The sequence below is a fragment of the Camarhynchus parvulus genome, chromosome 3, assembly GCF_901933205.1.
Source record: "Camarhynchus parvulus chromosome 3, STF_HiC, whole genome shotgun sequence".
NCBI lineage: Eukaryota > Metazoa > Chordata > Aves > Passeriformes > Thraupidae > Camarhynchus > Camarhynchus parvulus.
In genome coordinates, this window is record NC_044573.1 from 45,734,873 (window position 1) to 45,762,006 (window position 27,134).

The window sequence follows — 27,134 nt, forward strand, 5'->3', positions numbered from 1 at the left end:
ATCACAAAAAGATGAGGGGATGAATTTTGGACCCTTTGTACCTATGTTGCATTCATAATCAGTACACTGGGGTAAGAGATTCTTGAGGAGACAGAAGGTCTTTGTCATTTAGCTTCTTTTTAGGTGAAGCATTTTTCTCTTTTCCTTCAAAATTGGTTACTTCATTGAACAAGAAAAAAAATTCCTAGGCCCCTTGTAAATATTAGCAATAAAATACACACTTTATATAAGTGTGTAGACAGTTCTGAGAATTCCAGGAGTCAAAATTTTCTCTACCAATTTAATACCAATTGAACAGAAACAAAAACACCTCCCTGTTCCTGCACTTGATCCAAACTTTTAAACAACATTCTTATAGTCCCAGTACAGGCACTTATAGTTAGTTTAGCTCTTCCTTGAGTCCATTGTGGGCAAATTTGGGGATTATATTTCCTGCTACCTCCTACAAAAATTCTTGTTTCACAGGTAGCTGACTGCTCATTTTTCTGTCAGGATAGGTGTAATCAAAAAAGTATCTTCAGATAACAGAGATTTCAACACCAGAGAAACAACCAGCAGGTCACCAGGAGACGAATTAGCTCAACACATTATTAATTTAATACTGTGTCTTCACTGTGTAACCCTACTGCAGTTATTTTCCCTGCAGGGTTCTTTTAATGACCCTCTTTGCTCCCAGTCCATAGTAAAGAGTCCATATGAAGATGTTTGGTTTTTATTATGAGCATGACTTGGCCAAGAGTCAGAAAAATCACATTCATCCCTCAGATCCTTTTTTTAAAACTGAAATATCCAGATCCCTTCCCCTTCAGAGGAGTCTAATGGTTAAAACACCTATGGCTTGGATTACTTTATCAGAAATGCTTCTATGTGCACTGTGAATAAGGGAGAATATGCCTAAGGAAATATTACTATTGTGGGAAGAACAGCATATCCACTAGTGTAGGAGAAAAAAGTGCTGGAGGACATTCCTACTCTGACTCAATTTATTGCCATTGCTATGTGCTAACAATTATATCCTTATAACAGTGTGTGTTTGAGCCTCTATTTAACAGCTAACTGTACTGCCACAAAAACCTGGCAGCAGCTCAGGAATTTGTCTTCACCAGTTTATGCTCTCTATCACATTATTTGGCTTATCTGTACAAAATTCAGTAGCAGGTTGGAAAGCAAGAACGCGAAAGTCACCTTCATTTTCATCCAGATTATTTGAAGAGTAGTGAGGTTTTGTTCTTCTGACTTTCAGGACAATGAGATCTGAAATATGAATGCTCTCACCTTTCACAGGCACCACTCCTTTTCTGCACCAAATCCCACATGAAGTAACTGTACTTGTCCAGTAGCTGGACTTTGAGGATGTCAATCAATTTCCCTCTCAAAGCAGTCAGGATCTCCCAGAATTTCAGTGAATTATGGTGTTTGCTTTTCCATCCCACATGTTGACTGTTTTTACAGCTTCACAAGAAGTGCAGCCTGCAGGAAGGATCTCCAACTAAAGCTTTCTATTTGTGTATATAGCTCTCTATTTATCTATCCCACAAAGGTCCTGGTCAGGGCCCTCAGTACACCAAGGAGCTGTAATCCCACTGAGGCCTGTACCCAGGAATTGTGCTCAAGTCTAGCCACTCCCCCTGGCACAGGCTTGAGTTGCGTTGTAGATAGATCTCTAACCAGCCCTGTAGCCTATCCATGCTGCTACCTCGTTCCTGCCTGCACTGCTACCAACCTCAGTTCTTGCCTGCCTGCCCTTGCTTGCCCCTCCCTGACAAGGGTGCTGAAAAACGCTCACCATGAGGATGAATGATATGCAAGGAACAGGGTCTGATTAATAACCTCAATTTGCTAAATATGGACTGCCTTATACACTTATTTTTAGAGCCAGTGTATTCTGGTGGATTTTGCAATCAACATAATTGCCTCTACTAAAGTGAATTATATATTAGATGCTATAGTTTCTGCTTTAGAAGTGACTGATTACCACGAGAGAACAGATTCGCCAATAATTTCAAAGGCCGTATTAATTTGTAATATTTCATAATGAAAGATGGTCAGTGATGTTTATAAATGGGTATTTGAACAAGAAACAAGTATTGAAATACATTTCTGTAGCTGTGCAGTAAATACAGTCTACTAGCTCTTGAAAATTCTGTGCAGGCATTCACAAAATGTGGGCAATCTGAGAATTTCAAGCGAGACTACAAAGCCAGAGTTACATAGAGAGGATGCCTGTACTTTGCCTTTTGTAGGTTTTTGAACTGTCACACCCAAAAAAACCCCATTTTCATGGTTCACTACATGTTTCCTATTCTTTCCGGTTCACTCGCATTTGAAAGCTCCTAAGAAACCTCTGTAGATTTTTTCTTTAGATAAGATCCTAGAGATTTATGACATGTTTCATTCTAGGCTCAAGACATTGGACTGAGTAATCATTATATTATACTTACTCAAAAAAAAAAAACCCACATAAAAACAAACCCAGAACTTTCATCCAAAACCCACACTGTGGAGTTTTATCTGGTTGCTAAACAGGGCCTAAATCTTCCCTTTTGCCACAGTGGAGCAAAGGCCACAGCTAAATTCAATGGAAGTTCAACTGGGCCTCTGAAGACCACAGACTATGGCACCTACACCCCCACCACCATGTACACAAACTCCTTCCATAACTGCGCCAGTGGGGTCACAGCTGGATTCACACAAGTGTGCTTTCAGTGAACGCTTGTTATCTCCACTGAGGCCAGGTTAAATTTATGTACTCCCTGAGCCAAATCCTGTTTTCAGAATCAGGGTATATAAACCTAGTCTGTATTTAAAGAGGAAAGAAAATAGCAGGTACTGCAAGGTCTAAGGGTTTCAAAGTACCCTGCAGGCAGACAGTTCTCCCTCTATATCCAAGTGCCTGCTTCAGATGGAGAATTACAGGACAATCAGCAAAAAACATGACTGCCAGATGGAAAGCATGAAATTAACTCTTTTATTTAAACATTGGGATTTCTAGGGCTATTTCATACCATCTTTAGGTCACCTCTGCTCTTAGTCAATAGGAAAAAAATTGTCCTTAGCAACAGCTATTGAGTTTCACTTAGTCTTAAAAATGGGTCACCACAGAGCCCTGTGTATCTACATAGAACCACACTCTTAAGTAAATGCTAATAAAATTAAGTTAGGAAGAAGACCATGATCAGTTTTATGTACATTAAACTGCCAAATCATCAAAACCTTAACTTACGAAACACTTCTCTGTATTTCTAGTCTTTACTCTTTGATCCTATTCTTTCCTATAACACTTCAGGAAAGCAATTAGGTTATAGATTTACACAAGCAGAGGACTTTCTAACATAAACAAAGGGCAAGGAAGAACCCAAATTTCAAACTACCAAAGAGATCAAGAATTAGAAAAAGGCAAATTCATCTTCAACATTCAGAAGTCCCCAGATGATGATGGCCTTGGAAAATCCTGCAGGGTGACAAAAACTGGTGTGGGAGAAAGGTCACCCAAGATCAGACAAAGAATATCCAATTGTCAAATACAATTTAAAACTACACCCATTGAATCATTTCACGCTTCTTGATACTAACATAATGCTTTCAACTTGCCATTATGGTTATATTTTCAGAGAGTCAGAAAGCCTACAGCTCCAGGGATAATGGGACAGTAAAAGGCATGCAAAGTAGAGCATGTCAGAGTGCCAGCATTGCTGCCTCCACATCCTTCTAACCTGGACCACCCACAGTGATGGGGACCTCAGCCTCAGCACTAAGATACCATTATGGTTAGCATTCAATACCCACAGAGCCCACAGGGACCCCAGTGCTGGAGAAGACATGAGACGTGCCACAGTGATCACAGCAGCGCACCAACATTGCCTCCTCCACACCTTTCTAATCTGCGTCACTCATGGTGATGGGATGAGGGGAAGTCACAGGAGGAGGGGCTGAGGTCCCTTGGCTTTTCAGCCTAGATATGAGAAGACTTACAGGAGATCTCATTGCAGCCTACAGCTTAATTTTCAGGGGAAGAGGAGGGGCAGGCACTGATCTCCTCTCAGTAGTGACCAGTGACAAAGCCAGAAGCTGTGCCCAGGGATGTTCAGGTTGGATACGTGGAAAAGGTTCTTCACTCAGAGGCTGGATGGGCACTGGAACAAGCTTCCCAGGGAAGTGGTCACAACACCAGCTTGACAGAGTTCCAGCAGCGTTTGAAGAATACTCTCAGGCACATGGTGTGATTCTTGGGGTGTCTTCTGCAGGGCTGGGAGCTGGACTTCAATGGTCCCTGTGATTCCCTTCCAACCCATGATATTCTATGAAATCTATTTAGTTTACTCAACATAGAAATTTGAAAGCAATTCAGAAAATTCCAAGTTATGTTTAGAAATATCAGGATTCTGTTAAGAAACTTCATTTTTATTTATAGGGGACCTAGATGCAGATTATCAATGCTTTTAAAACAGTACTGCAGAAACATGTATTTGCATCAGTTACCCTTTCTTATGTGTGCATACACATGCATTGGCCAAACACATTTTCCATGCTCCTCATATTATGGGAATAAGTTACAATTTTATGGAAAGAATCATTCAGGTAAGCACAAAACCCTGAAGTGGTGAGATGACTGGAAAGCCTTATCTGGAAATGCCTTCTGGTTACAGAGGCCTCATTGCAATCATTTGTCAATGTCAGAATCAGCAAGGATCAGAACAAAATTCAAGGCCATGCTTGTTGAAGTGAGACTTTCATCATTTATATAACAGAGATAGCTTCTAATGAGTGAACAATGTCTCTATGCAGAGAAATATAATGGTATATTAATCCAGAATGGGAAAAAATACTATAGGTCACCTCTTCCACCTATCTGCTGAAAGAAGTGTCTTTCCTAAAGCTCATTTGATTTGGTTCTACCCAGATCAAATTTTATGCATAGCAAGCACTGACACCAGTCACATTTTATTTGAGAGGCTGTTATTCTTGGTAGACTGTAGTGACACTTAGTCCTGTCACCAAGATCTTAGTCAATATATTCTGTATATGTAGCTTCCCAAAGGCAAGTCATTCACTTAAGGAGTCACAACTCAGTCTTAGAAACAGTTTAGTAAATTACTTGAGTTCTGGTAGGAAAAGTCTGTTTCTTACTACACCTAGAAATCCAGAAAATTTTGAGAGATGGGTCCTTAACAGAGGGATCTGTGTTAAGGACTTTAAAGAATTGATTGCAGGAGTCATTGCTGACATAGTCTGACATTAGCTGTAGAAAAAATGGGAACTGAGAATCAAGATTTGAGATTATAGAATGGCAGAGCTCTCCAGAAACTATCCACACATTCTTTGTAAATTCTCATGGCATGAATTTTAACAAATATTTTTTTATATATATATGACAATTTGTATCAAAAGTGCTTCACTGCTACCAGTTTTGCCCCAGGCTATTGACTCATAGTTATGGGTTGATTTCCAGAGATGCTGAGAACATGCAGTGTTCCAGCAGAGTTCAGGTAAGCAATAGGGATCAGTATTTTTCAAATACAAATTGCTTACTAATAAGCTGTTGCCAAGGAACTCCTTCCTGTGCATTTGGGCAATGAAAATATACAATGCATTCTCCACACAGTTCTTCCAAACAGTCCCTCTATGGTAAAGGGTACAGAAAGACAAGTGAGAGAGGAAATTCCTGGACTACTCAAATTTTCACAGAGGAATTTGAAGCTAAACATGGAAAAAAAGCAGACAAGAGACTCCAAAGAGAAAATTATATGAAAATTTTCAGCACGTGAAAAACATGATACATGACTGCAGCTACTTTTTTGTGCAATATATACTTTTTAGCTTGACTGTGGATTTGAGAGAGAAGAGCCAGGTGAAATTGCTCATGTTCAGAACAGAGCAGCAGGGACAAAACATGGAGAGGCCTCTGTCAGTTTACTTTTAAAGGATAAGAAAGTATCATTATGAAGGAAGTGTTGTTCAGACTGACTTGTTAGCTGATAATCAAAAAAATTTAATAATTAAAGGCTTGTACTTTCTTTAAAATGCTGGAGAATAAAAATGAAACAGTTTTGACACAGCAAAAGAAAGTGGCTACCTCATTTTACTGTAACACAGGATAGATAACGAAGTGATGACTACCTAACGAGCTGCAGCATTTACCCAGACAAGTATCTCACACTTTAAAATGGAAAAATTAATTAATTTACCCCAACCCCCATGATTGCTCTAATTTCCTAGGAGATTGCCTTTGTAATACTTTGTAATGACTTTACCTGGAAGGCTACTGAAAATATGTTAAGTTTTCAAAACTTGTCTTTCTTCACAGCAACAGAATTTAAGAATTTGCTTTGAAGATAGAGAAGACCAGTCTCATTTAGCATCATTTAAAGATCACATGGTCAAGTGCTCTTAAACTCATGTTGCATTATCAGTTATTTACTGTGTTCTCTATAACTTACCAACATTCTGCAGTCCTCCTCCATTTCTAACTCATTTGAGAGAAATGCACACAAAAAATTTACAATGCTCTAACAACATTCTGTTGCAACTATCTACTACGTCCAAACCTCCTTAAGACTTCAACTAAACTGTGACACTTTCTAAATTTTCTTCTGTCTCTCCTTTGAGCAGATTTCTTTTTTTAATATGCATTTAATGCAGATTTTTTAAATATGCATTTATCTGTAAGAAAAAAAGTCTGATATGTCAAAGGTACTTTTGAGTCTAACTATCAGCAAACATTCACAAAAGAAAATGAGTAAAAATTACAAACTCTTCTTATTTTGTCTAAAATTCTTAAAAGCCTCTTGTATTTTCATAAATATGTTAAATTAAGCCTAAAGAATAAAAAAAAGGCAAATAATTGCTGTTTTGTTTTGAATGAAATTTTTCCCTAACATTTCATATTTTCTAGTTATTCAAAAAAGAGGACACTAATGGACTAAATGCCTCAAATTTGCAACAGCTGTGAGTCACTAAACCTCCAAGAGAACCTGACAGGTTCCATTAGAACTGAGACCAAATGCACATGGAATAACAACATCATATGTGGCATTATTTTTCCCTTTTCTGGGATGCAATTGTCTTCATTAGCCCCCCTATTTAACTAATCCTTAATGACATGACCTGTTTATAATATGCCAGGAAAAAAAGAATCCATCAGTTACAAAATTATATCTGTAAGAAAAGAGAAGATAATTCCAAGCAGGTCACATGCTCAGCCACTAGCTGTGTCTATTTCAAGAGCCTGTTTTTCTGAATTGAGATCCAATTCTGTTTGTCACAAAACCTAATCATAATTCAGGAACATGACTTAACTCACAGGAAAAAGCAAAGTTATTTGAACTACACTAGCCTTAATAATTGTAGTTATTATCATTACTACTTGTTTCCACTAACAAAATCACTCTAAAACCAATGGGATTCTACAAAGAACAATATGTCCTGCCTGGGTGGACTCCAAGACATATGGCACTAAAATGGGACTTCAACAGATGGAACTTAAGGACCTGCCTTTGTAAAAATTATTTGCAATTTGAGGAATCTCTCTTGACAACACTTAAAGCATGATTTTCAAGAAAAAGTAGGAAGATTTTCAGCACTTTATGAAAATTGGCAGTTTCTCAGTTACCTGAGAATGATCATAGTCGATATTTTGGCTATTTTCCATTTTGACATAAATTAATTTAATCCAAGCCCTCTTTTTGCCACCACAACATAGCAGTACACTACAGCTTTATTATGAGAATGTGTCTGTGGTTTTGCGACATATTGGAAGATTCTCTTTGTATGTCTTTTTCATTATACTTTCTACAGAAAAATATTTTTTAAGGGAAATAATTGCTATTACAAGCCCATATAGATCAAATTATATTTTAGAGAAGATATTAACATGTTATACAAATATGTAAGGATTATTTATTTATTATTATTGCTTAGTTTTATTTGTTTGTTTGTTTATTTAAGGATTATTTATTTATTATTATTTCTTAGTTAGTTCTGGTCACAAACTAACACACAGTATCTCAATCTCATTTAATTTCTTGTTTAAGATAAATTATTTCTCCTGGCAGTGTGCTACATTCTGGACAGTAGCTCAGTTATGGATGAGTAAAGATGAAAGGTTAGGATTAATTTTTAAATTAAAATAAAATTCTAGAGTATTTCCAATGGCTTGTAAAAATAGGTTAATGGCTGAGAAAGTGATTTGCCTCGTTAGTAACTTTGATCAAGGAAGATTACAGAGAGAGTTTGCTTTTTGCTGGTCTTGAGAGACTTCTAAAGCCTGCCACAGCCAATAATTTTAGAGGGTACAGTTTTAAGCTTGTTCAAGACAAGTCCATGAAATTGGTAGCACTACCCAGCGCCATAATGCATGACAAGTATGAAATGCATTTGTGTATCTGTAATAACATAAATTCTATGTACTATATTTTCCAGGAAGTAACAACTACCATGAAAATCTGCAGAACATGCAAACCTACTTTAGATTTATTTGGGTTCCTTAAATATTTTGATTAAATATTTTGATCTTCCTGTATTCCTCTGATCACCACTGTTTACAAGGGAAATGCTAATTTCTGGGATTTGGATGATGCTAACCTAATAAGAACAGTATTGAAAAGGTGCCTTAAAAGTTGATTTTCTTGCAAATGCTCTAGCACTATCCAGTTCTGGTGACACACAGTCACCTTTGGTAGCTCCAGTACAATGCTCTGGCCCTGCTGCATAGGGAAGCTGTGGGTCTGTTTCATACAGGATTGCACTTCTGGCTCATGACATTAAAGGAGCAATGTGATAGCAGGATTGGGGGATTTGCTTCCCCTTCCTTGTCCCCTCTGCAACCAAAGAGCTTACCTCAGCAACTTGAACATATTTAAATCTCAAAAGCTCTCAAATGAGTACATTTACTGTTCAACAATAGCACCTCCCTGCATGATGAAGACACTGATTCCAAGTTTAATTCTGTATTCCTGGCATGCAAACCTGGACACATTATACAAGATTTCTATTTACTGACTAAGGTTTATAATTCATTGGCCAATCCACTGATCAGGTGTGACAGGAAAGTCAGTATCTCCTACTTTAGAATAAAGGGGAGTAATATAAACTTTTTCAGCCTGATCTTAAATTCAGACATGGTAAGCATGTAATTATTTATTAAAACCACCCCAGTAACGTGATATACATTACAGCTGAACAACTCAATATCTCTTAAACCATAGTTAGTTATTTGTTGATCTTTGACATATTAGGGGATTTTAATGAAGTAATAAATGGTAAATCAATAATTTTTCCTTCAGTGACTTTTTTCCTCATGCAGAGTGGCTAAGCACACACACATGGTAACAATCCCTCCTCCTTGGGAGCTTTCAGTAACTATTTACTGGACATCTTCAAATATCAGTGAAAAATTGAACATTTTTCTACTCCAATAGGATGAGGAAACTGTCACATTTTCAAACTATACCTTGGAGACATGCAGCTCTGCTGAGAGTTTTGGCTTAAAATTACTTTATTTGGCAATGTATTTGAAATTAAACTGAGTCTGCTCTAAAAAGGAAGGAAGAATTTATTGGAACCATCCACCCCAAAGTCTTTGACTCCCAAGGGCAGAGAATCCAAATTACTCACCTACATTTCTGAAAAGCTGTAAAATGAGATATTCATGGTCTGAAGCTTTGAGAACAAAACCTATCATGTACATGCTCAGTTGCCTAAACAAGTGACCCAGTCTTCAGATGAGCTCAGTACTTACAGTTTGGATTAGAATGATCAGGAGGCTGCTCATAGATACACTTTCTTTAAAAATTAGGTCACGATCTGAGTACAGAAGAACCTAACTTTGTTATAATTTTTAATAATATTTTTTCCTAATACATTGCTAGTTATTATCCTCAGATTTTGCTGTCTAAGCACACATCAGTAATTACAATATATACTTTACTGATAAACTCCCAAGACACAGGCAAATAAAAAATAAACTGTATTTTCTAATACAGTTCATATTAGAACTATATTAGTTTTCATAATCAGTAATTTTCCACATGGTGTATACTGGAAATAAGAGCTTTAAACTAGGCAAATCTTTGGTTCTCAATCTGATAATAAGCATTGCACAACCATCAATTGTCTCCTCTGCTTCACTGAGATTCTCTCATTGTAAATAATTACACTTGCTGGAGCAAACAGAGAATATAAATAGTAAGGTAGATTTTGATGAGTCTTGAATTTTGGGGCTTGGTTTTTTTTTTTTGTTTTTCCTCAGATCCACTCCAAAATATGACTTTGATAAGCTTCTGATAAACTTTGAAAAAGGTAGCAACACATTCATTTCAATATCAGCAGCTCTTGCACAGGAATTACATGACATATAATTATGTTTTAAACAGTGGGATGGTGAAACTAGACAGATTGCTATGACACATTCATTAACAAAATGCATAATTTCCAAAAGAAATAGGAAATATTTCTACACTGACCATAGTCTGTGTTTTCCGTCTCCCAACAATTTGATGGCCAAAAATAGGGTGTCTATAGGCAAAAAAAAAAGAAGCAGGAAACTCAAGTTAGAAAATGCAAGCATTATACAGTCCTTGAATTGTTACTAGTTTTCAGAATAATTTATTATTTTTGGTAGATCTATTATACTGTTAACTTGACATTTTTAAATAGGCATCAAAACAGAAAATTACATTTGTACACCTGTTTATCACACTAATGTGGGAATGACATTGAAAAAGAAAAAAAAAAGTGGGATTTTTATTCTCAAAGTTAAGGGAATAAAACCCACAACGCTAGATAATGGGGTTGTCTTTTGCATTTTCCCTAGAAATACATCTCTCACATGTCCTGGAGAATCAGGTTTAGAGGTAAAAAGACAGAAGATGCCTTGACGTTCATTCAGTTCTTGATTTTTGAGAGTTGTCATTCACAGATTAATATTCAATTATCTTTCCTAGATGTTATTTGTTTAAAAGTGCCTCTAAAAACATCCTGTTTTCACAAAGACATCAACACCTCCTTTTTAATAATTGTTTACTGGTTGTGACTTAAAATGTGGTGGTTTTTTTAAGGGAAAGCCAATAGAGTATCAAAAACTACTTCAACACTATACTTATTAAGACTGTGCTATGTGTATTGTTAAAAGAATTGTCTTCAAACAAATGGAGAATATTAGACCGTATAGACATTTTTCATACAAAATTACTTCATTTTTAAAGTAACAACTTTTGGTGGTTAAAATGGATATTATTATAGCATTTTTATAGAGCACATAATCTCCATACAGCCCATTCGCTTAAGAGTCAGACTCGATGATCCCTGTGGGTCCCTTCAAACTCAGAATATTCTGTGATTGAGTGAGTGATCTATACATAAACACATACACACAGCTACAGAGAATTACATAATATTTGAGCAGTTGAATGCAACTCATTAAATGTGTGAAGTGGTTTGAGCGGTATTTCAAAACACAGGTGGTCCTTCAGGAAAACCTTCTGCTTTAATCTCTATTTCTTACTGTTTTTTTCTCAAAAATCTCCCAGCTGCAAAGATGGAAACCTCTTTGCTGCCCACTTCCCTTCAAAATTGTTTTAATATTAATCTGGAAACCAACAGGGCTGAAGGGTGACACATTCACACCAATTGTCAAATTAAATGCATATTGTGAAAAATCTCTTGGTTTTGTAACATTGACACATCAAATTTAATAGAACCAATTTAGAACTTGCTATTTATCAAGCAACAGCAAGGAGCTAAAGGATAAAAAAGGAACTATCACAAGCTAACTTGAAAGGCTAAGATGTGTTTCTTGCAAGCCATTTGGTACATTTTAAGGGACCAACAATAAGTAATTCTCCAATCAACCATTCCTTCACAGTGCCACTGAAATCAAAGTGATCAGTAGAAGCACATATGAGCACAAATAGAAAGAAGATTAATTCCTAAATAATGAATTGCAGTACTCAGCACATTTTGGAGAAGCAACTATAAAATTTAAAAGAGTGATTCATATAAAGCAAAAAGTCACCATCACTGAAATATACAGTTTACAAACTCAGGAAGGAGAACAGTCCTTCCTTAGAGCACAAAATGTATATCCAGAGAGGCCCAAGAAGAAAAGCACAGCTACATATTTTTTCTGCTAAAAGGAAAGTTAAACTCTGTTTACAGGTGCAAGCAGAGCGTCTGAAAAAAGTGTGTAGTGAGGGTTACTAAATACATAGAAGCCATATCTGCTCAAGCAGCTCTCCAGCTGAAACTTCCAGTTGTGAGCATACTTGCTGCAAAGTCCATATTAAATCCCCTCATGCATACCTAGGATTTCTCATGACAAATTGCATATACTCCCGTCCCAGTTGAAATTAAAACCAAATTCCATCTTCTGACTTAGAGAAAAATCGCAAACATTGCTTTCAGCATTCATTTCACAACAGCCTATACAGAACAAATACTATATATTCACAACTATGTTAGTGATGGTAGAGCAGGACTCTGCTGTTTCATACATAAATGAAAAGCTATGTGTGGCCAGAGTACTTTTTTCAGTATTTAGTTTAAATAACACATTTAAATTTTAGTGAAACTTGCACTTTGGGGGTGAAGCAGTGTGGGCACTAAACATAATATGGGAAAGGGGGCATGATCTTCAGTGTTGTGAAATGTCACTTTAGCTTGCTAGGAGGCAGAGATGACCACGGCTTTTCTGAAGGATAAGAAGGTGTAACCTAAATGTGGAGAACGGATTGGGGAAAAAGCAGAAAATAATGCACTGGCTACTAAGGATGAGGGCAAGCCTCCCTGTGCCAGGGAGATAAAAGCAGAAAAGTTTAAACAGAACATGAGTTTTAATTAGCAAAGCACAAGACAAGCCATAATAAAAGGTTTCAAAGATGCGTGATAGGGCAAGGAAAAAGGAAACCCCAGTAAAAGGCAGACATTACAAGATGAGAAAGGGGTTCAAATAACAGCTAGCACAGATAAGTACAGAAGATCATTAAATGCCTTCCTTGTTTGAGTCTCCAGGAGGAGGGAGATGGCGGGCAGACAGAGGTCTTTCACAGAGGCATGAGGTCTCCTTGCCGAGGCTCTGAGCCGGGCAGGCAGCAGCTGTCTCTGCGCTGCCAGCCCTGACCCCGGCCTGCCTGGGCTCGGATGCATTTAATGGGACTTGCAGAGAAGCCCAGCTCATGGCTCAGCACTGCAGCGTGGCCAGAGCTGGCCCCCAGCCAGCTGCCTCCCAGAGGGAACGGAGTTCAATTCTGCCTGCAATCAGCTCTGCCAACATGCCCAAAATTAATTTGGACATGGAGATAAGGCTACAGGGCAAAGCACAGGGCAAAAAAAATTCAGGGAGGGAAATGTTTTTATGAGGTCAGACAGTTCAGGTTAGAAGGCTGATGAAATTCAGCACAGAAAGCTTAAGATTTTTTGTGTTTTCACACGGGTAAACTGTGTTTATTTCCGAAAAAGCAAAAAAAAAAAAAAGCCTTACCAAGCTAAAGAATTACTCCTGGTTCTCCAGGACTGTGATTTATATGCATGTGCAAATATTTTGATGAAATACTTCCTCTGGTATTTCTCTTTGTAACAATAACTATCTAACTGGTGAGAGTTATCAAAAGTACTGAATTATCTGCATGATGTTTAAAGGGGTGCAATTACCTGAAGGGTAGGTTATACTTGGAAAAAATATTCCTTTAAGTAACCTTTGAAACATGGACAGTTATTTCTAGAAATATTGCATAAAGCAGAGGAGCTTCAGAAGATTACAGCAAAGGGAAGATGTGTATTTCCAGAAAGGGTAAAAAGCTAAAATTTTCTCTTTTATAATGTTTCTATGTCTACTCTTTAGATTGAACAGTTGTAATATACTATAGGTTTCCAATCTTTGAAAGCTAAAGATTGCTAGTATTTGGATTTTTCAAAAGCACATTAGGTCACTGACAGTGTAAAATCCCTACAAGCAGAGAAATAAACATTAGATGCTATGTATTTTGACGAAGGCAAAGTCCTACATTACTTTCTTAGCAGCAAGTAAAGACTTACGGTATCACCCTAAGATATGTGCTCAAATACAGCTACAGCTGCTGATAAAGATGTATTCAAAGAGTAGATATCTAACATACATTTTCAAAGCAGGAAATAGCATTGATGTGTGCAGAGATAAGGAAAACTCTCCTAAAAACAGGCAAAAAATAGGATAAGGTACAGATAAAGATTTAAACAGAAAGAAAGTCCAAAACATCAAGGAAAAAAAGATCTTTGAAAATTCTGGACACTTAAAATAAAGCCTGATATAAAAATAAGTTTCTGTTTAAAGGACTTTTGCAATGCTGTGATTGCATGGACAAAAAGCACCAACAATAAACATGCATGTAGTTAAAATGACTGATGTTTTTCCAAAGGAATATTCCACATTTTCTTGTCTAATTGCTTGGTTTTAACAGTCATAAAATCTGGACTTAATCTGAAGTTTACCTTGTTCCTTATAGACATCAAACTGTTTAATCACATAACACGTGACCATAATGCAAGTGCTGAGTTTACATTTCCACTTCTGTTCCAAAAATCCCCACACAATTTCACGCTCCAGATATTTAACAATCTCTGAGAAGAATTTGCTAGGGAGGTTATCCATGAAGACTATGGGAAAAAGATTTGCCCTGTTCAACAGAGAAGGATTAGGAAATAAAAAGAGTCTGATAAGAAGATCCCTGGTCTAATGGAATGAGGTCAGGAATGAGAATAGGAGGCATGTGCAAAGGAAAAAAGCTGCCTGTTCTCATCTGATCTATTAAAAATATCCCACAGCAATGCAGGGAGCCTCTGCTCACATAAATTACCTTCTAAATTGCTGCACTATGCAAACAAAGCTTGGTTCAACTATTTGTTACAAATCACATATCCAAATACACTGTAGAATAATTATAGCATCCCTTGCAATGTCGAATATTCCTATAGAATGAATATTACACAATCTGTGTGCCTGGTTTCATGATCTAGAAGCTCCTAAGGGAAGATTTCACCCAGGAGAGCTATGGATATGGTATAACATGTACATTTATTAGCATGTACATTACATAACTCCACCATTTTCAAAGAGAAGATAGTGAAATACTGATGTGGTTTGGTTATCTTTCATGAGGGTAGAAAACTTGAAGGAATTATCATCCTTAAGAATTTTACTTTTCCTCAGGAGGAAGTATGAAGCAGTTCATCATGAAGAAGTATTAGAGAGGGAACATTTGTCATTTTGCCATGGCATCCCACTTGCAGCTGAAGGAAGGTGGGTGGTAGAGCAGCTATGGGAAAGTCAAGTACTGTTTATCAGCCCAGGCAGAAATAATGCTGCCAGTTTTTATCAGTATGCTTTTGAGGCACTTTGTTTGATTGTAGGTGTAACTTGAATCAGCAGCCAGAACAAGTCAGGAGAAAGAGAAATAAGGCTTACCTAGCACTGCAGATATGACTGCAGATACATTTAAGCTGAACAAAACATTATAAGGACCTTCATGCCCTTGAACCAGAAAACTAGTTTTGCACACACAAAAACGAACTGGTTCTCTTGAGTTATACACTAATATCATTAAGTAAACCTAACCACATAAATCCACAATCCTCCTATAATAAAGCCATATGAAACAAAATCCTGTAATATAGCACATATTCCACAATAAACAAACCAGCAGCAGTGGCTGCTATGCATTGTAAGGAATCCAGTGATAAAGTAAATAGATCTGCTTCAGCTTTACCTCAAAATTAATCAATAACAATATCTAAGCTAATGAAACAGACACTTGTAAAAATCAGTGTTACCCATCAGCTTTTATAAAACATGATTAATTTCTATGCATTAAACTGTATAACCAAGGAAGGAAATCACTAGGCATCTTTCAGCTACCCCTTGTTGATAGTAATAAGAAAAGAGTAGTCTCTGAAGCTGCTCCGTTCCACTCCACAGAATTTTTTAAAATCCAATTACTTGGATGGGGGGGAGTACTCAAACCACTTATAAACTTTTGCATATTACTGCTATTCTTCTCTCAGGCACCAGGGAGTCTTTATAAACAGCAGAAATGAAGCCTCTGCTGAAAAGCGGCTATGCACAATCTCAAATGCTTTGCATGATGGATGGCGGATTTCACTGGCATTCTGTTTTACATTCATTGCACTTCACAAACATGACTTCTTGGTAAAATAAAAGGGCAAGATTGCTAGTCTAGCACTGTCATGCCCATTCAGGAAGCAAGTAGTGCGCCATGGTTAGCTCAATATAATTTAAAAAGAGGCTGGGGAATTTGGAAACAAAATTTTGGCTCTGTGGCTCCTCTTTTCTAACCAAAAAGAGGATGAGCACGGAAAGCAGTGTGAGGCAAAGTGTGTCTGAGTAAGGAGTTAAAAAAATCAAAAGTGGCACTGATAGGCCAGTCAGAAAGACACATGGATTTGAAATCTTTTTCCCTCAGAAACCTTAACAGAACCTTTATATACCAAGCCTGACCTGAAAAGACAATTACTTAGTTATCACACCTGCAATTGCCAAAAAAAATCTGCCAAATTCTGCATAATATAACTTCTTTCTTTTTCATTTCTAAAATCTGGCTTCAAATAAAATCCTTCCCTCACGGCACAGTAGATTATCCAGAAAGGCTCTGGAGAGTGGCTGAAGAGCTGTGATGTTCAGCCACAGACTCAGAATTCAGAATGGCCAGGGGTTGGTCCAGAACGAGCCGAGAAGAAGCCAGCTCAGCAAGACTGGCTCATAGAGATGTGTAAAGCAACGTCATTCCACCTGAGACATGAAGTGTCCACAACAGTTCACACTCTAAACTATTTTGCAACAAAGATATTTCAAGATCCTTACAGTGTTTCCTACATAATTTTATCCCCAATTTTAGGCACGGGAAAACAAGGCCAGATCAATTAAATGCATTTGTCAAGAAAGTGTTTCCAGCGGCAGAACAGGAGAAGATACTAAAGTCCTTTGTCTTTCCAAGGTCCATTAATTTTGCTGCTACCTTCACTCTTGCTTTCAGAAGAAACTGTTCCTGTTTTCATATTTTTCCTCAGATATTTGTGCCTTTCATCTTAAAAGGTACAAAACAATAGCAAAACCTAACCCTCATCTCAGAAAATTAACTAATCATGAAGTAAATCATGAAGTAATCTCATTTAAAAATGGTAGTGTGACCATCACTAGTCTCGGGTATCCTACGAGTTTGTTTACAGCCAAAAGATACTGGAAATGTTATTTTTCACAATTAACATCAGGAGACACTATGCATTCAGGGCTTGTAGATGAAATTAGCATATTTTTCTGTGGAATGATATTACAGAAGCTTACCAGCTGAGAGGGCAAGTCAGGCATTCCTCACCAAGATGGACATATTATCATTTGTGTGGACATAAATGAAATGTCTCCATGAGTAACCCCTGGCCCAGGGAAGATATGTTTTCCAAGATGCAGCTTGCTTTTCTTATTTGGGCCCCTCATATTTATTTGCTCTCAGGTAGAGGAAGATGGTGAGCTCCTTTTTCGGTCACAGGTTTAAATTACCAGGAAAAGGCAATGCAGCTGTTTCTGCTTTTTCTTATTGAGTCTAATAAAAAAATTTCTCTCTTAATATGGCAATTAATATTTATATTCATCTCCTTTGAATTAAATTGATATCACAGAAATGAACCTAATTAACACCTGAGTAGGTCACTGAATGATCCATAATTTTTTTATTTCATATTATTTAAAAAACCAGATGTAACTATACTCTTGCCTCCTGATGGCAAGACTAATAACTGGAAAAGAATAATTTTTGCCCATAAAAGGGCATTTGTCCCAGTGAAGCTCCACTGTTTTTAGCTATTTCTATACAACAGAAGGTGGTTTAAAACAAGCTAGAGATAATTTTACTGTCAGGAGGGAATGTGTCACCCTTTTGAGAACAAAACATCAAGCACATGGAGAACATTACTACAGCTACTCTGTTTTTTGTAGGTTAGGTCTTTTTGTTGCAAAGATTTCTCTGCAGGTGTGGCTTCCGAACTTTTCAGTGCTGGCAGGTGCATGGTTTTCTCTTTTTATCAAAATATCTGGAAATTTGTGAATCCTGTCCAGTACTAAGAGGGTACTATGTACAGAGAACCTGAATGTCTATTCTAGTGCAAAATTCACACATTTGCAGTCAAACTTTTTTCCCCATTGAATATGTTCTCTTCATCTTCTAATTTAGCAGTTCAGTAACAGATTTTATACCAGCCTAATTTTGGTGGGAAATGTGGAGATGTAAGCACACAAATTTTGCTGTTATAACTCCAGTTAACAATATGTCACCACTATGAATTTTTTCTCATCCTATACATCAACAGCTGAAGTTGCATTGTCACAACAACAAAGTCATGTTGTTGGCATAGGAATGGCAATGCAAAAGGTACCACAGAAAAGCAAACAAGCCAAACACTGTAGATACAGACTGAGCAACACTTGATTAAAGCATCTTATTTCATATGCATTTGTCAAATAGGTGCCAAATTCTTAACTTATGTAAATACACTGAGAAGATTATACAGTCTAGCCCTCACTGAAGCTTTGTGTCCAAACATAGGCTGTGGACCTCTGTGAGGAAAGCTCAAAGCAGGGTAGCTGCAGGACTCTCAGTGGTCCATGGTGCAGCTAATTCTAGTCTGTACTTCCCTTCAGTCAGACTGTCATGCCAGAAGAGGTGCTCATTTCTCGTGCTAGAGATGGAGGCAGCTGTGCAGAATTAAATGACTAGCACTCCTGTAGGTAAGTACTACTCTCCACAAAATTAAGTTGTATATTTTGTCTTTCTGGACACTGCTTATTTAGACACCAAGCCAAGAACTGGAGCCTCAACCACTCCGTGATTCCTTTCCACTTGCCTTATAAGCACATCAGCAAGCCCCTTCAACCATGTGTCATCTCTCTTCTTTATACTGAGCACTGAGGAGATTAAAGCCTCATGAGCTTAAAAAAACCCTTTTCCTTCAAATAGTCTCTCCAGGATCAAAACTCTGGATCTAGGGGAGGAAGCTTGAAATGCTTACTCTTAGTATTACCCATGTACGCATCCAACTTTCTGCTCTGCTGAAGAACAACTTTTTTGCAGTCTGACTCACAAGATCTAAATATGAAAATAGGATAATATTGTTTGCATGCATGCAATAATTCTCTTCATTGCCAGACTGTGCTGTGCATATTTAATTATATTCATGCTAAGATTTTGATTTATACAAATATTACAAGTCTTTCTCTTCCCTTTGGTGGGTCTATGAGACTTGAGCCAGAATATTGCTGAAAGTATTGTAGACAGACTAATATAATATCGTGTTTGAAACTATGACTGGTCTCCAATCACCAGTTTTCTTCTGCATTTGAAAGATCAAAATTTCAGTACTGTTTTGTTCTTGATGGCTTCTTTTCTAAAGAATCTTTAAGACAAAGTTTTGACCTATACAACTTGAAGACAGTAGACTTTGTTCTACCAGATGTTATTTTACTAAGTATTTAATACAGTTAGAAGAAACCGAGAAGAATTAACAAAACTCAATTGCATAGTGATAAGCATTATATCATTTCAACGCAATAAATACCTAAACAAGAGCTAGGAGCAGCTCTTGGTGATACTGACCAGGAATACCACCTAATAGAAAGAGCAATACAGAACACAGCCACCATTGTCAAAAGTGGCACATGACAAACAAAGTGAATCCTTTCAATTGAATCCACAATCTGGTACTTTGCAGTCATATTTGTTTGAAGTCATTGGCAATATTTTTCTGCAAAATTCTAGCCCAGCTAGTCATTATTAGAAAAACAACACTTCTGCCCACAGGGCCTTAGTTTGAAATCTAATATAATGAAATACAACGATGTGGGTTTCTGAATAATATGTGTGCAAGTGTAGGTAAAGACATAGGTACATATTTATGCTTCCAGCTTATTCTGAACCATCTGCCCATTGGTTGTATGCAATGGGACTGACAGATCAATATAAAAATGTCTCTGCACTTGCTAGAAGAATACACACTACTCCAATACTACTGAGTTACCAGTAAGGAAACTTTCACAAAATAAAAAAAGAAAAAAAATTACCTCCATTATTTATCAGATTTCTGGTATAGACTTGATATTTATATTGATATTTCTAAATTCAGACTATATTAGGAATAAGAGGCAATAACATAAAATAGTTTACGATATTTCAAAAATAGTTCATTAATTTATTTCACAACAGATAGTTCCACACTCAGCATTTTTTCACTTTTTTTTCCAAATATCAAAATAACCATTATCTCAACACTTTGCTGTAAATTTATAAATAAAATCCTTCTACAATTTGTCATTTTTAGGAGAATTTCTACTCTTTACCAGGTTATGTAAGAAACAAAGTATGATTAAATGTGCTATGAACTTATCTGTAAGGCCTTTCAGGCTCCATTTGTGAAAGTCAAGAACATATTGAAAATACTTACCTGGAATCGATAAAAGGTGCCATCATCCTTCAGTGTTAGAACATGGTCTGAAATTGGGAAGAAATAGCCATGTGCTGCCATCAGAGTTCCCAAATGCAGAGCTTCAACTGTTTCAAGAAAAAAAAAAGATGAACTTAAAAAGTTAAATAACTTCTTTTTCAGCAATTTAGTTTTGTTGTTAAGATTCACCTGATATCCTGCAGATAACCACTTTGTTCTCAAAGTCCTACCATCATGAAAGAGCTGTCTTTTTCTGTGTAATATAATGATGCAACCAAAAAAACACTGCACCTTCCTTAACAAGTAGCTTTTACATGTCCCACTTGTAGCTGCAGTTCCACTACTTATATTGACATTAAAAGGTAGCCTTAATGTTCACTCACTTGTTCTGAAGCTGAAAACAGCTATCACCTTTACCTTGATGGTGCAGCCTGCTTTTCTTCTTCAGAACAGTTTCTGATTACATGTTAAAATAGTTGATTCTAATTACATGATATCTTTTTCAGTAGCTTTATCAGAGCTACTGTAACAGATAGAGATGTCCTCAAAAGTTTATTACTGGAAAAATAGCAAAGGATAACAACAGGTTCCTAGAACAGTTGAGATAGGAAGATACTTGTGAAGGTCATCTTGTCCAACTCCCTCAATCAAGCAGAGAAACCTTAAGCTACTAGCTGAGGACCGTGCCCAAGTGGTTTTGAATAACTCAAAGGAGCGAGACACCACAACCCCTCTGGATAATGCTCACATTTACATTCATCCTCTAAGAAGTGCTCATTTGTTCCGATTGCCTATAATTTGGCTTTCAGTAATGGCTAGCACAGTCTTGTATTAAAAGCATCACTGCAGCACCCGACCAGCAGTCAAGCATCATCATGCAGAAAGAAATTTGAGTCTTGACATCTGTGCTCTTGCTGACAAACACAGAAAGAGACATTCACTTAGGTTTCACCCATTCTTATTTTCAGTGTGAGATGGCTTATTTATTTATCCATACTTCATTATCATCCCAAAAAATTCCCTCCTTCACCCTTTACTCACGTGAAGACATTGACTCACATAGGAGATACAGGAGAAGCAGTGAGACAAGTTTAGGCCAACCCAAAGCCAGCAAACACAGGAAAGGAGCAAGAAAGGGGATCTGGACAGTATTAACTGAGAGCACATAACCCTACAGGGTTTATTTGATACCAAATATTTACTGTCATCCCTGTGTTTAGCAAACTGATTCTTGTCCCTCCAGCCAGAACCATTACCTGAAACACAACACACCCTCTCTGGCTATGAGCTCTCCAGCCTGATGTAAAGCTCCACAATGCTGTTTAGACTTTTCCCAGTTGCAAGCCTACAAGAAATCTCTCTAATAGAAGGAAGAGAGTTGCTTTGTTCCTTGTGCCTGCGTTGTCTGTAAATTCCCATCTGAACTTTGTCCTAAATATTAAAAGTTCATATATTGTTGTTATTCATTCATTTCAAGCTGCTAAATGCTATTATCCCTTGAATCAGAAATTCTGAATCAATGCTTTCTGTATTGTGTCAGCCACTGAGATTTTTTTTTACTGTTTCAGTTTATCTGCCTTTCAATTTTATTAAGCTTTTCTTTGTTCTTCACATTGCAACTTATTGCCAACTCAATTTTTTTTGTGTGTGTATTATGTATCTTGGTGTAATGTGAGAAAAACAAAGAAGAAATGTGCTGACTTTTCTAGAGAAAAGCTTTCTCAGACAAGGGTGACAGGGCTTGCCAGGGACCTCTGACACAGATGAGTGCATTCTCTTTTGATTAAGCTTACAATAAATAGGCTCCAGATTTTTTTTCATGTGCTTCCTGAATTCTGAATCATAATATTTTTCAAGATCACAAGAAACTCATATTATTTCCTTTTACACAGCAATTTTTTGAGCATATCTGGACTGCTATGTCCAGTTGTGATTAACGTGTTCATTGCAGTACAAAAAAGACATCAACAAACTTTGAGTGAGTCAAGTGGGAGTCCACCAACATCACTAGGGCTGAAGAAAGCACCCTATAAGGAGAGGCTGAAGGAGCTGGGCTTTGTCACACTGAAAAAAAGAAAGGTGTCAAAATTTTGGAGGTGTCTAGAAGTACCTTACCAATACCTGAAAAGAGATTTCAAAATGAAGGAGCCGAGATCTTTATGGATTTGCAGGGCAAAAAAGTAAATAAATGAATAAATAAATAAAAGAGAAAATGGTAATAAACCAAATCAGGTATAGTTCTGACTTTCAGCCAAGCAGCAGGAGTAGCTGCCCAGACACACTGTGTAATCTGTATCCTTGGAGGGTTTCAAGACCTGAACAGATAAAGTTCAGGGCAACATGTTTGACTTTCCAGTTTACACTGATCTGAGCAAGGAGTTGGACTAGAGTCCTCCTGAGGTCCCTCTCAGCTTGAATTATATTGCAGCTCTGTGACTTTAGATGGGTCAAGCAGAAGTGGAATACAGAAGATAAAAAAAGGATGAAGACAATTGGAGAAGAAACTATTTGAAAGCTCCTGCCAGACCAGCCTATACTCCAGGCAAGGCTGGATGCTGTAGCTGTAAGGGCTTGTATTTCTCTCACTGACTGAGTCATATAAGCAAGTAGAGAGTCACAATAGCTCTCCATGAAAAAATAGAAAGAGTTACCTGTCTTTCTTTGGAAGTCAATTACAGTTATTTAAGGTCTGAATTAGTCCCAACAGCAGCCTATACTTCTTCTCCAGTTATGTATAGGGAGTAAGGTGATTATACTCTTACCTCAGGCAATCTCATTCAGCTGGAATCCACACTAATTCAATGTTAAGGTATATCTTTGTCTTCTCATCTATTACGCCTTAATAAGGACATATAAACTTCTCCTTTTTTTTCCTTAATGAATAAGGAATTAATTTCCTTTTTTTATGGTTGCAAATCCATCAGTTTCTTTCAGAATTACATGAATATAAATGCATAAATATTCCCTTTTAGTATCCACCTAACATCCACTGTAGCTCACAATTTGAGTGTTACAAAATTATACCCAGTGAGTAATATCTACAAGTTTGTATTCCTGTCTCACTCCAGGCTGGTAGAGGACTAATACTGATGCTCTCTGTGCAGCAGCAGTGGAACTACAGCACAGAAAGAAAACACAGCTCTCAGGAGGTTTCTAATCTCCAAGCAAGAGGTGGTCCAGTGTATTACAGAAGCAACACTTTGATACCCATCTCAATTTGCTAAAATCAGACTGAGAAAATAACTACTGTAAGAAGCCAATGAAATATAACAGTAGTATTTAGGAAATAAATCCATGAGCTTGAAAAGGAAAATGAAGCCAGCAGCAGACCAATCTGACATGCCTAAATGCCTAGAATTCAAATACAGACAGATTCTATATCTTCATTCCTGTGTATGAAGTAAGAGGATTTCCATTTAAGAAGCACATTTCATCTGGAAAAATGGCAAATGTAGGTTGGGAACATCAAAAACATCTATGAAGTGCATTAGATAAGAAGAAAAAAGAAGTCTGAAAGAAATGTTTTTAGACATACTGGTTGCCAGGTAGAAAGAGTAATGTTTATATGTATTCAGAATACAAACTCAAAAAATTGGAGGACCAGAATAAAAGAAAAAAAATATACTGGTTTTTTGGATGGCAAGCGTACACAGATGCACACAGAAATGTGATATCTACACAACTATTATTTTACAGTCCTCAGTCACTTTGTATAAAAAACACAGAACATAAACAAAATCCGCAGTCGCACCCAGATAGCCTCACTGAGGAGGCATAATTCAAATAACAGTCAGCTGCTGTAAAAGGAGTACAAACTGCAGCCAAAGATGCCATTTAAAAAATCTGAAGAAGACAAAGTTCCTGAAGGTGTACCTAGTAAAATGGAGTAGACTTTGGCTTCCTCAACTTGACACCCTCTTTTGAAGATATCAACTATCTGATTTAAGGTTCCAGATACTTCCTTCCTTCCACAGTAATTAAACTGTGGAAAAGTGGAGCAGCACATTCAAAAAACAAAATTACGCAAACCACCGTTTTAATTTTTATAGGTATAAATAGGAAAGTGTTGGGAGCAACAATAGCTAATGGAAGCAGAATTCCTCAGGTGAAAGACAGAAGTGCATCTTTATGAGCCCATTTCAATTCAACAGGATACAAATACTTTATATAAAATCAAAATACTGCTTTGGGTGTAGGTTTGATTCTTAATGCATATCATTATTGTTGGGCTAAAAGCTCGGAAAAAGCTAAAAATTCCATGGTTCACTCTGCTGTTGAACTTTATTTAGTTGAGTGGGTGAAGTGAGACACACATGTACACAGATTGATTAGAAATCATTTCTGTGAGACATAATATTGCCCAGCCATCTGCTGTGCCATTACAAGACAGTGATCTTGACGGATTAAATGTCAGTCACTTTTAATATACTTTTTTATACAAGACTCAGATATTTTCAATACTTTGGGACAATGTAGTCTGACAAAATCCAAGGAATGAAAAACATACCCTAGTGGTTGAGTTTTGACTTTATTTTCTTTTTAAACATAGTGCAGTTTTCTCCTTACTGTAATAATAATCACATGGATTGCTGACAGTTTGTTCATCTTAAATTGCAGGGTAAGGTATTGGTGGAACAAGTTGTTTCTTACAATATGTCCACAGGGGGAATTAAAAAGGAAGAACGTTCCTTGTTTTTCTTTGGAATAAAGATGTTTCTGTGCTTTGAAACCCCTTAAAGGATATGTTTTCTGTGATAAGTGTGAATTCTGTTTTTTCTTACACATCTCAGGTCTACCTGTGATGTGGTATCTATATTTATTTTTACTCCAAAGTCCATAAAATACTTTATGCTATCATACCAGTATAGTCTTACAACATCTGAAACACCTTGCAGTAATCTCTGAGGGAGTGAGGAAAGAAAAATAGAGTATTTTTCAATTGTGCTCCACTTTCAAAAATCCTTTTTTGGAGTCTGTCTTACGTTCCATGTGGAAAGATTCCCCACAAGGAATGAGACTTGGGGCATCTTGCATCCTTAAAATTGCTTTATGATGTAAAAAACAGTGAAAACCCCAAACTGCCCAGTTCTTATATATTTTTAGGATCCAAAAATATCAAACAAATGAACATTTCCCTTTCCATGAAACAATAAAGTGTTTGGTACTCTGGGTTATTTGTTGAATCTAAAATCCATCACAGTACTGAAGTGCACTGCTAAGCCATACAGCAGCCTGGAAAAAGAATTAATGAGTCAGAACTTCACAAGCACACATTCATTGTAAGTATCTAATGCCAAGACTTTATCACTTACTCTCACCTCACTCCTGCTGTCATTTCATTGCCAGTGTGAACACAAGCTGCAAAGGATTAGAGTAATAAAATACAACCTTCTTCTCATGCTGACATGAAGCGTAGGAGAGACTCACTGTCTCGGCCTGACTTTGGTGTTTAAAGAGGAGAAAATAAATCAGCTAGAAACATTCTTGAACACCCACAACACCATAGACCACACTCTTTTGTCCCATCTGAATTTGTAAGGGGAGAATCACTTGGTGAGAGTCACTTTAAGGAGGATAAACCCAGTGGTGAAGGAAGAGGCACTATTTACTCAAACACAATTAAAACAAGATTCATACTTGATTTCAAGATAACAATCACAATCCACATTATCTGTCAACAAAGCATCTTACCTAAATAGGTAGGATTTTTCTTTTGCTAGACAGTGTCTGCTAAAGTGATCAACAGGGCAGAAGCTTTGGTAGGAGCATCACTCAGCAGGTAAGGAGGAAAACAAATCAAAGATGGGCTATGAGTTGCCATCTGCCCAAAGAATGGTAATTTCCACCCTTACAGTCTGAGATGATGTGTGACATGAGGTGCATCCCAAATCTAGAAACAATGATGCACGCCTGAAACATCAACTGCCTTCTTCACAAAAACATCCAGCAAAACAGGCGCTGTGACAGTGATGAAAGACAGCTGGATCTTCCTGCATCCTCCCCTTTCTGCTCCTGTCTCTGATGGGCAGTGTGGTTTGCCCTAAGATAAGAATGCCAGGTGGGTATTTCAGGAGGAATTTCTGTATGCTCACATGATTAGTGTATTCCAGTGATGTGGAGATGAGATGCTTGTGACTGACTTTCATCCACATCAGCCTGAGAGAGGGTGTAAAATGCTTCTGGAGACTGGTCCAACTGGGGAACCTGGTCTTCCAAGGCTGGACACAGTTTCTGGGTGGAAACTCCCTCCCAGCAGGGATTCTGGAAGAGTACATCCAGCCCAAAGGTGAAGAACACCTTAGGATAGGTGACTAAAATGCACTAAGATCCAGTCAAATGCAGAGATAAAATCTTGGAGTAGCTACATTTATGCTTTGTTGCTTTGTAATTGTGAATTCTGCAAGGCCAAAGACTGCAAACCTGTACATTTCTAGCTGCACCTCCTTATAATATAAGCCTTTAAATATCAACTGTTGACCAAATCTGAGACTAAGTGGACTCAGCTGCACCCAGACTTGTCCAAGAAGTTTAGAAAGCAGGGGAGTCTTACTGACTCAGCAGGAAGGACCACAGCCTGATTAAGCTATAATCCACTGTAGTAGATGACACAGTTGGTATTTATATATTGTATTGGCAAGATTTAGATACTGTAGTAGCAATAA

General features: G+C 37.3%; 1 protein-coding gene across 4 annotated transcripts in view; it reads right to left on the minus strand.

The window, feature by feature from the left end:
* The window catches only part of RGS7 (regulator of G protein signaling 7), a 243,269-nt gene that overhangs the window by 43,971 nt on the left and 172,164 nt on the right, over positions 1–27,134 (minus strand). For all 4 annotated transcript variants that reach the window (XR_004060577.1, XM_030944612.1, XM_030944611.1 and 1 more), the window contains 2 exons: positions 20,473–20,579; positions 10,461–10,512 (listed from right to left, as the gene is read on the minus strand). Coding sequence is in view for 3 of the 4 variants with exons in the window: in XM_030944612.1 (XP_030800472.1) it covers positions 10,461–10,512; positions 20,473–20,579 (159 nt within the window). In the remaining variant the exon portion in view is untranslated. The remainder of the gene's footprint in view (positions 1–10,460; positions 10,513–20,472; positions 20,580–27,134) is intronic.